General features: G+C 50.5%; 1 protein-coding gene across 5 annotated transcripts in view; it reads left to right on the top strand.

The window, feature by feature from the left end:
* LOC115161144 (B-cell CLL/lymphoma 9 protein) overlaps nt 1–8,097 on the top strand; it is a 50,645-nt gene extending 42,548 nt beyond the window's left edge. For all 5 annotated transcript variants that reach the window (XM_029711908.1, XM_029711903.1, XM_029711907.1 and 2 more), the window contains 7 exons: nt 872–1,218; nt 1,670–1,777; nt 1,858–2,044; nt 2,506–2,605; nt 2,762–4,928; nt 5,597–5,878; nt 6,092–8,097. In XM_029711908.1, coding sequence (XP_029567768.1) covers nt 872–1,218; nt 1,670–1,777; nt 1,858–2,044; nt 2,506–2,605; nt 2,762–4,928; nt 5,597–5,878; nt 6,092–7,167 — 4,267 coding nt within the window. In that variant the 3' untranslated portion in view covers nt 7,168–8,097. The remainder of the gene's footprint in view (nt 1–871; nt 1,219–1,669; nt 1,778–1,857; nt 2,045–2,505; nt 2,606–2,761; nt 4,929–5,596; nt 5,879–6,091) is intronic.
* Nucleotides 8,098–10,204: the final 2,107 nt, after the last annotated feature.

Below are 10,204 nucleotides of genomic sequence, written 5' to 3' on the forward strand. Positions count from 1 at the left end.
AACAGAGCTGCTGAATGAGTGAGTGAGTGTGTGTCTGCATGCACATTTGTGTGTGTGTGAATGCGTGTGTGTGTGTGATTTTAACTATTTTGTCAGTCTGTTTTAGTCGGTTCATATTCGGGCACCTCCATACAAACAGAGCTGCTGAATGAGTGAGTGAGTGTGTGTCTGCATGCACATTTGTGTGTGTGTGTGTGTGTGTGTGTGAATGCGTGTGTGTGTGTGTGTGTGTGTGTGTGTGTGTGTGTGTGTGTGTGTGTGTGTGTGTGTGTGTGTGTGTGTGTGTGTGTGTGTGATTTTAACTATTTTGTCAGTCTCCTCCCGGCAGTGGAGTGAGGGGAGATTGGGAGGGGTTGATGGGACAAGAGGTCAGTCTGGTTCACTCCAAGCCTCCCCTAGTCAGGAGTCTGTTTACTGGGCACACGTTAACTCTAGCCCCAGGCTTCGGCCTGTTCCCTCTGTGTCCCTAGTAGCATTTGTGTCATGGTGGGGAAGTAAGAGGACAAAGAGACTGTGTGTACTACTGTGGGAGCAACACCTGTTGTGACACACACACAGTCTTGTACAACTAACCTTGTGGGGACACAATTCAGTCCCATTCAAAATCCTATTTTCCCTAACCCCTTACCCTAACCTTAACCCGAAAACCAACCCTAGCTCCTAAACCTAATTCTAACCTTAACCCTAAACCCCCTAGAAATAGCATTTGACCTTGTCGTTACTAACAAAATGTCCCCAGTTGGTACATTTTTTGTTTACTATTCTTCTGGGCACTTCTGGTCACCACAAGTATAGTTAAATATGTCCACACACACACACACCAAGACTATGTCATTGATAAGCACTTCTTCCCTCTCCCTACCTCTATCAGTCCTAAACCCAAGCCAGAGGTAATGGTGCGCTCCCCTCCAGTCATGTCCCCCTCCGGTGGCGCCGCCCAGATGGACTCCAAACTTCCCAATCAGAGCAAACCAGGAAGTGCCGGCAGCCAATCACAGGCCTCGCCATGCGACCCGAAGACAGTGGGTGGTAAGGGCTCCCAGCAGGGCGGCATGTCAGGGGTGGGTCCAGGAGGTATGGGGGGTCTGAAGAATGGCCAGGGCCTGAACTCTGGGGGACAGGGGACAAAGGTCAAGGTGAAGAGGGAGAGGAGCACCTCAGTGGAGTCCTACAACGAGCAGCAGCCAGGCACAGCCACGCCCACCAGCGACGACAAGGGTGAGTAGTACACTGCAGTCTAAATAGTGGTCAAATATGTCAAGTGGTGTTAAGTAATGTACTTTTTACAAATCCTACCTACCTTACACTTTCTAAGCTTCCATTTCCATGAAACTAAAGTACTTACATCTTGCCTCTCTGACACAATAGCTGCTGAAGTTCGTGGACATGTTACGTGTCCATGTTGTCTGTGTGAACATGTGGTGTTGTGGCTGTAGAAACATCAGCAGGCCCCTGAAAGTGTGTCATTATGGTCACACACTGACTTGATATGCTGCTGTCTCTCTCCTCTCCTCCTGGGAGTCTGGTGGACAGGACTGCGCTCTGATAAAGGAGGGGAAGGGAGAGTGTTTGTGTATTATTGATAGAGAGCTCAGCTGTAACTGTATAAGTACATGCGGCACACACGGTTGCACACTGATTGTGTGTGTGTGTGTGTGTGTGCGTACAGACAGTAACAGGGTGAAGAGGATGTGTGTGGCTGAGAGGAGGCAGCCCTACAGTGGAGCTGACTGGTGTTCTGGAGGAGAGAGTGATGAGGACGACAAAGGATTCTTCAGTGAGTGTCTGTCCTTCCGTCATCCCCATTTCCACCTGCTACTGTAAACTACAGTAACATGATCCTCTGTCCCTCCCCAGACTGTAACTCCAGTGACGTGAAGCCCCAGGACTCCAACTCCCATCCTCCCCCCAACGCCGGACTCAGCCGCTCCTCCACACCCTCCCACAATGCACTAGGAGGCCAGGGCGCAGCGTCGGAGTCGGCGGGTGGTCAGAAGGCTGGGTCTAAAGTGGTTTACGTCTTCACTACAGAGATGGCCAACAAGTAAGGGAGATCGCAGGGAGACCATGTTAATGGTCTTAATTACTGATTGAGCTGTGGTAATTGTAGTTGCCGTGTGTGACGTGTTCCCTCAGCAAACTCAGTGTTCCACACACCAGGTTATTCTGAGCTTGGTTTGGATAGACCACACACACCTGAGAAAGGTGTGGAGATATCAAATCCAGAAATTTAGCTCTCCTCCTAACATGTGAAAGCCTGCAGCTATGCTTTGTTTTCAGTGTGCTTGCCTGAAAGTGTGTTCTTGTTTCAGTTGTCTCCGATTAACACTGTCCTCTGTACGGAATAGGGGAGGAAAGTTGTGGATGTAAAGTGGAAGATGTGTGTGAAACTGTTTGTTTAGTCTGTCGACCTCGGCATTTCCTTCATGCCCTCTGCTAACACTGCCCTCATTCTGCTGCCACAGACACAGACACAAATGTGACTGTCTGGTCTCTGTTCCTCAGGGCTGCTGATGCTGTTCTAACAGGCCACTCAGAAAACATCATCAACTTCCACATGAGAAACATCTCCAACAGCAAGGACAAGATCCCTCTCCCACCCCTGGTAAGAACACGCGCACACACTGCCATGATGTGATGACTAGACATGTAACTTGGCATACAGTCAGCTTTGATAAATACTTGATTTACAAACCCTCATTTACTCAAACCTCATTTCTTATCCCCCTGCCTTTATCGCTTTTTCCTTTCTCTGTTTTAGAACGATCAGGCAGGACCCCTCCGAGGCGACTCCAAGACCTCCCAGCAGTCCTCATCTCATTCCTCAGACAAGAACCACCAGACAGGGTCTAAACCTGGCCTGACTGATCAAGCACCACCCCAGCCCCCTCCCCAGGGGGTAAAGCCTGGTTCACTCACCCAGGATGGGGCCTCCTCAGCAGACATGGACCCCAAGAACCTCCATGGCACCAGCCCTGGTAATACCATGGGTCCAGGTGACCAGACCCCTGGGTGCCAGCCCCAGTCTGAGCAGGGCATGCCTCCTCTGAACCCCTCTCAGCCTGGTGAAGGAGGAGGGCTGGGGCCCATAGGGATGGGTCAGCCTGGTCTGACCCCCCAGCAGCAACAGCAGCAACTGGCCCAGGAGCTTCTCAACATGGAGGCTAACACAGAGGGCCTGTCCCAGGAACAGCTGGAGCACCGCCAGCGCTCCCTCCAGACCCTGCGAGACATCCAGCGCATGCTCTTCCCTGATGACCGCGATGCCCCACCGCCACCCGGTCCTATTGGGGGACTCCCCCAGTCCCACGACGGCATGCCCGATGGGGGGCCCAGGAGGTCGGAGCAGGGCCCTCTCCAGGCCATGATGGCCCAATCCCAGAGCCTAGGTCCGCCAGGGGGTTCCGGAGGGTCCCGACCCCAGGGAACCCCATTTGGCCCCCCACATGGTCACCCCAGAGACATGCCCCCTTTCCCAGATGAGCTGGGGCACATGATGGGTCCTGGAGGGTGTGGGGACGGAGATCACATGACCCCGGAGCAGGTGGCCTGGCTGAAGCTGCAGCAGGAGTTCTATGAGGAAAAGAAGAGAAAACAGGAAATGCATCATCGCCCACTTCCTCCCGACATGATGATACACCCCCACGGGCCGCGCGGCATGATGCGTGGGCCCCCACCACCCTACCAGATGGGCCCCGGAGAGGTGTGGGTTCCAGGGGGGCCGGGAGGGCCACCAGAGCACTATCACGATCGCATGGTCATGGGCCCCAGAGGGATGCCTCCTCACATGCAGAGGATGCCTGGGTTCCCCCAGGGTATGATGAACCCTGACATGGAGGGAGCAACCAGGCCCGGGATGGGCTGGCCTGAAGACATGCCCCCGAGGATGGGGGACGGCCGGGGGTTCCCAGGAGGGCCAGGGGGTATGTTCGGAGGTCCAGGGGTGCGGGGAGAGCGCTTCCCCAACCCCCAGTCAGTCCAGGAGGCCATGTTTCACCAGGGCATGGGGGGCGACAAGGGACCGGGCCTTCCTCCGCAGATGATGATGGAGATGCAGAGGATGATGGGACACCAAAGAGGCGGCATGGAGCCAGGCAACGGGGGCGGGATGATGTTTCCCAGGATGCCCGGCGAGGGCCCCATGAGCCCCTCTTCCAGACTGGCTGTGATGGGGAGCCGGGACATGGGCCCTGAGTTTGGCATGGGCCCCCATGGGAACCCCCAACTACGAGAGGGGCCTATGAACATGAGCCCAGACGAGATGATGAGAATGAGAGGGCATCCAATGGACAACATGGGGCCCCAGGGAAGGCAGATGCACTTCACAGACCAGCCCCAGCCAGGGGACTTCCCCATGGGACCCGCACGGCCCTTCGCTGGTGGTCCTGGCAGTATGAGGGGCCCTCATGGCGAGCAGGCCTATGCTGGCCCAGAGCACAGGACCACCCCTACGGGGGGCAATGGCCGCCTCAACCACCACCCGCCCTCCGCCGGACCCCCCCAGGGCCAGAGGGGACGTAAGCCTGCAGAGCTGATCATCCAGCCAGGAGGGGGCAGCTCACCCAGTATTAACCCCCTCAAGTCCCCTCCTTTGAGGCAGGTACAGTCCCCCATGATGGGCTCTCCCTCTGGGAACCTCAAGTCTCCCCAGACCCCCTCCCAGCTGGCTGGTATGCTCTCCGGCCCTCCGGGACCCAATGGCCCCCCTAACACTGCCAACTCGGCTCCCATGAAGTCTCCTCACTCTATGATGGGGTCTGCTGGTGCCTCCCCTGTAAATATGCGGTCCCCGTCCCTCCCCAACCCTTCTCCAGGGTGGGCCTCTTCCCCAAAACCCCCCATGCCCAGCCCAGGAATCCCCCAGCAGCAAGGAGGTAAAACCCCCCTCAGTATGACCTCACCGAACATGATGGGAAATATGGAGCAAGGTACAGTACTTTTCTGGATTTCTCTTCTTTCTCCCTCCACTGCTCTCTTTTCGCTCTCACTTCTTTCTCTTCTTTCTCCCTCCACTGCTCTCTTCTCACTCTCACATCTTTCTCTTACCTGCTGTGATAAATAACATTACTAATGTTGAGTTCAAGACAGAGTTAATATTCATTTTGAGAGTTTTTTTATACTTACTACCTGATGGAGATGCATGATTGGGTGAAGATGACGTCATGTCTTGAATAGAGGGCTGTTTTGTAACATCCCTCCTCCTGCAGTCTGTTGTCCAGGCAGTCTAAACAGACCTCTGTTGTATTTCTGGGAGTACAGGCTAGAATTTGTCTCCATCAGCTTCAAATCAAATCATTTATAAGTCAATAAGTCAATTGAAAGCATCATTCTCATCCATGTAAACACATTTTCCCTAAGCAGAAAACATTTTCCCATTTCAGGTAAATTGCTCCCCCTTGTGGCCATGTAACTTCATTGTATCTAAATTAATTCAGGTCATTATTTACAATTGACATGTATTGTATGTCAACCTGAAATGTGTTTGACACATTGTCCCTTCTTTCAAAGTAACCAGGGTAAACCAGGGTATTTTCTGCTACTTAATGAATAGGACTCATGTAAAGAGTTTACTTTCATATCTCTCACCTCTCCACAGGTGGTAATGGCCCCCTCTCTGCCCCCCCCTCGTCAGGAGCCCAGTCTGGCTCCATGCCCCTCCAGGGGGGTCCAGGCAGCGCCCCGACCGGCAGCCCTTACTCCCTACCCCCCGAACCTACGCTATCCCAGAACCCCCTCTCCATCATGATGTCACGCATGTCCAAGTTCGCCATGCCCAGCTCCACCCCCCTCTACCATGACGCCATCAAGACCGTGGCGAGCTCAGACGACGACTCGCCCCCTGCGCGCTCCCCGAACCTGCCCTCCATGAACAACAACGGTGAGTGGACGGAGACTTGCTTAGATGTCATGTTATACCGCATTCAAATATCTTGTAAATAAATAAGTATTTTGAGATTTAATTTATGTATTTTGTAACACTTTTTCTTAGAGCTTTGACTTTATGGTTTGCTCGACTTGATTGAAGAGGAATTAAATTATAACATGCTGTCTGTGCACTAATGTCCCTCTCTCTCTCTGTGGCCCTCTGTAGGTATGGGAATGAACCACCACCAAGGTCCTCCTCGTATGATGGGCCCCGGCTCCTCTGGCCCCATGCCTGTCCTCAGTCCCCTGGGTATGACCCCCATGGGCTCACAGCCCCTCTCCCACGGCATGCCCCAGCAGATGCCCTCCCCAAACCCCCCCAGCATGGGCCCTGGCCCGGGCATGATGCCTCATGGCATGATGATGCATCCCAACCCCCAGGACCAAGGCATGGGCAACCCCCAGATGATGCCCCAGGGGCGCATGGGCTACCCCCACCGAGGGCAGGGCTACCCCCTCCCCCAGTCCCCTTCCCAGCAGGGCGCCTACTCCCCCCACAACGGCCCTGGGCCCCAGGGCTTCCCAGGACACCCCATGGGCTTCCAGGGAGAAGGGGGTCCCATGGGGGGTCGGATGGGGAACATGCCTCCTGGAGGTGGAGGCGACGGAGGTAGACCCAACAACCCTGGAGGACCACAGTTCAACATGCACGGAGAGTTTAGTGATGCAGACCTGCATGAGGTGATGCGAACCGGAGCGTCCGGTATGCCAGAGTTTGACTTGTCCAGGATCATCCCATCAGAAAAGCCGAGCCAGACGCTGTCCTACTTCCCTAGGGGAGGAGGAGATGGCCCCGGCCCAGGGGGGAAACCTCCACACATGCAGGGAATGATGCAAGGGATGATGGGGGAGGGCCCCCCAAGGATGGGCATGCCCATGCAGGGGCTGGGGGGGATGCCCGGGGGGCCGGGGGGCACTATGGGCCCCCAGGATATGCCCATGGGAAACCCTTCCCATAATCCTATGCGGCCACATGGGCCCCCAGGGTTCATGGGTCAGGGCATGATGGGACCTCAACACCGGATGATGTCACAGGGGGGTCCAGCGGGCATGATGCAGGGAAAGGAGAGGGGGGTACTCTACAACCACCCTGGGCCTGGGGGGTCGCCCAACATGATGATGTCTCTGCAAGGCATGGGTGTGTCCCCCCAGCAGACGACGATGATGATGATGGGGGGGCAGATGAGGCCGCGTAGCATGGACATGGACATGGGGTTCAGCCCAGGGCCTGGAATGTTCTAACACACAACTCATAGAACCTTGGACCTCGAATGTTGTGAGCTCATATACAGAATGTGGATGGAATGTGTCACAGCAGATAAGAGATAGATGGATTAAAACATAGAAAGTAAGGAATGACAGACAGAGATTGGTACTCTGGCGTGAAACATGTATGGGAGAGGAGTGATGCCGTTAATGGCTTGTGTGGTCTACATAGCCCAGTACTTGTCTTTTGCCACAAGCATTTCATTTGGTCCCTTCAGAAATGTCTGAATGTATGGTATGGGATTGTTGTGCTTCAATGTCACAATTAAACTTCCTCAAGTGTTTTTTTTGTGTTAAATCTCTGACTGAGGTTTGAGTGTCGAAGAGGAATGAGATAAACCACCTTGGAGGACTGTACAGCTAGCTAGCTGTATATCAACTTTTTCAAATCAGTAAAAAAATCAACAACGGATTTTCCCAGCAAAGGATAAGGAACTAAAAAATGGAATAAAAAGACTTTGTGAAATAAAATCGTATTTTGTGAAGATTAATGGAATTCTATCTTCTCTAGCTCCATTGTTTTGACTATTTCTGTCCTGTGTGTGTGTGTGTGTGTGTGTGTGTGTGTGTGTGTGTGTGTGTGTGTGTGTGTGTGTGTGTGTGTGTGTGTGTGTGTGTGTGTGTGTGTGTGTGTGTGTGTGTGTGTGTGTGTGTGTGTGTGTGTGTGTGTGTACGAGCCTGCGACGTTTTGTGTTGTAAGTATGTATAGGGATTCTATCAGTGACCTCTAAGCTCTCTTACCCACCTTTTCATTGGGGGAGGGACGCCACTCTAAAGAACAGTACTGTTTACCATTGGTGGGATATTTTCTTTTTTGTCTTTTAATTTCCTTTAAATCCATTGTATAACAAACCAAACTATGACCTCATAGAGATAATGGTATTATTAAAAAAGCACAAACATTGATAAACTGTAGTGTCTTCTTTCTCCCATTTCAACTCTTCTACCAGACAGTTTGTGTGTGTCGTTTCTGATTCCTGTTGCTGTTTGGTCTTCTGTTGACTCTGGGATTTCATTCCCACAGCATTAATCTGAAGATTAACTGAGTGGGACCAGACATAACAGGTGAGCTAGGGCTCTATTCTTTTCTGGTATATGTCAGCTCAATAGGAAATTGCTTTTAAATTTCAAGCACTCTATAGTGCTGGTCTTCGGCGATACATATTGAATCGAGCCAGTGTTTCAAGAAGCCAGACGCCAACCAGAGTTCTTCCTGGCCATGCTTCTAACCACCAAATGACACTCACAAACTAAAATGTGTATACATTGTACAATAAATTGGTAAGTCAGAGACTCATATCGCATTCATTTGTGTGTGTGTATATATATATTTTATATATATATATATATATATATATATATATATATATATATATATACACATACAGTTGAAGTCGGAAGTTTACATACACCTTAGCCAAATACATTTACACTCTGTTTTACACAATTCCTGACATTTAATCCTAGTAATAATTCTCTGTTTTAGGTCAGTTAGGATCACCACTTTATTTTAAGAATGTGAAATGTCAGAATAATAGTAGAGAGAATGATTTATTTCAGCTTTTGTTTCTTTCATCACATTCCCAGTGGGTCAGAAGTTTACATACACTCAATTAGTATTTGGTAGCATTGCCTTTAAACGTTTTGGGTAGCCTTCCACAAGCTTCCCACAGTAAGTTGGGTGAATTTTGGCCCATTAATCCTGACAGGGCTGGTGTAACGGAGTCAGGTTTGTAGGCCTCCTTGCTCACACACGCTTTTTCAGTTCTGCCCACAAATTTTCTATGGGATTGAGGTCAGGGCTTTGTGATGGCCACTCCAATACCTTAACCCTGTTGTCCTTAAGCCATTTTGCCACAACTTTGGAAGTATGCTTGGGGTCATTGTCCATTTGGAAGACCCATTTGTGACCAAGCTTTAACTTTCTGACTGATGTCTTGAGATGTTGCTTCAATATATTCACATAATTGTACTTCCTCATGATGCCATCTATTTTGTGAAGTGCACCAGTTCCTCCTGCAGCAAAGCACCCCCACAACATGATGCTGCCACCTCCGTGCTTCACGGTTGGGAAGGTGTTCTTCGGCTTGCAAGCCTCCCCCTTTTTCCTCCAAACATAACGATGGTCATTATCGCCAAACAGTTCTTTTTTTGTTTCATCAGACCAGAGGACATTTCTCCAAAAAGTACAATCTTTGTCCCCATGTGCAGTTGCAAACCGTTGTTTGGCTTTTTATTTATTTTTTATGGCGGTTCTGGAGCAGTGTCTTCTTCCTTGCTGAGCGGCCTTTCAGGTTATGTCGATATAGGACTCGTTTTACTGTGGATATAGATACTTTTGTACCGGTTTCCTCCAGCATCTTCACAAGGTCCTTTGCTGTTGTTCTGGGATTGATTTGCACTTTTCACACCAAGGTACGTTCATCTCTAGAAGACAGAATGCGTCTCCTTCCTGAGCGGTATGATGGCTGTGTGGTCCTATGGTGTTTATACTTGCGTACTATTGTTTGTACAGATGAACGTGGTACCTTCAGGCGTTTGTAAATTGCTCTCAAGGATGAACCAGACTTGTGGAGGTCTACAATTTTTTTTCTGAGGTCTTGGCTGATATCTTTTGATTTTCCCATGATGTCAAGCAGAGGCACTGAGTTTGAAGGTAGGCCTTGAAATACATCCACAGGTACACCTCCAATTGTCAATTAGCCTATCAGAAACTTCTAAAGCCGTGACATCGTTTTCTGGAATCTTCCAAGCTGTTTAAAGGCACAGTCAACTTAGTCTATGTAAACTTCTGACCCACTGGAATTGTGATACAGTGAATTATAAGTGAAATAATCTGTCTGTAAACAATTGTTGGAAAAATTACTTGTGTCATGCACAAAGTAGATGTCCTAACCGACTTGCCAAACCTATAGTTTGTTAACAAGAAATTTGTGGAGTGGTTGTTAAACGAGTTTTAATGACTCCAACCTAAGTGTATGTAAACTTCCGACTTCAACTGTATACAGTGTCA

This window comes from Salmo trutta, chromosome 24, assembly GCF_901001165.1.
Source record: "Salmo trutta chromosome 24, fSalTru1.1, whole genome shotgun sequence".
NCBI classification, from domain to species: Eukaryota; Metazoa; Chordata; class Actinopteri; order Salmoniformes; family Salmonidae; genus Salmo; species Salmo trutta.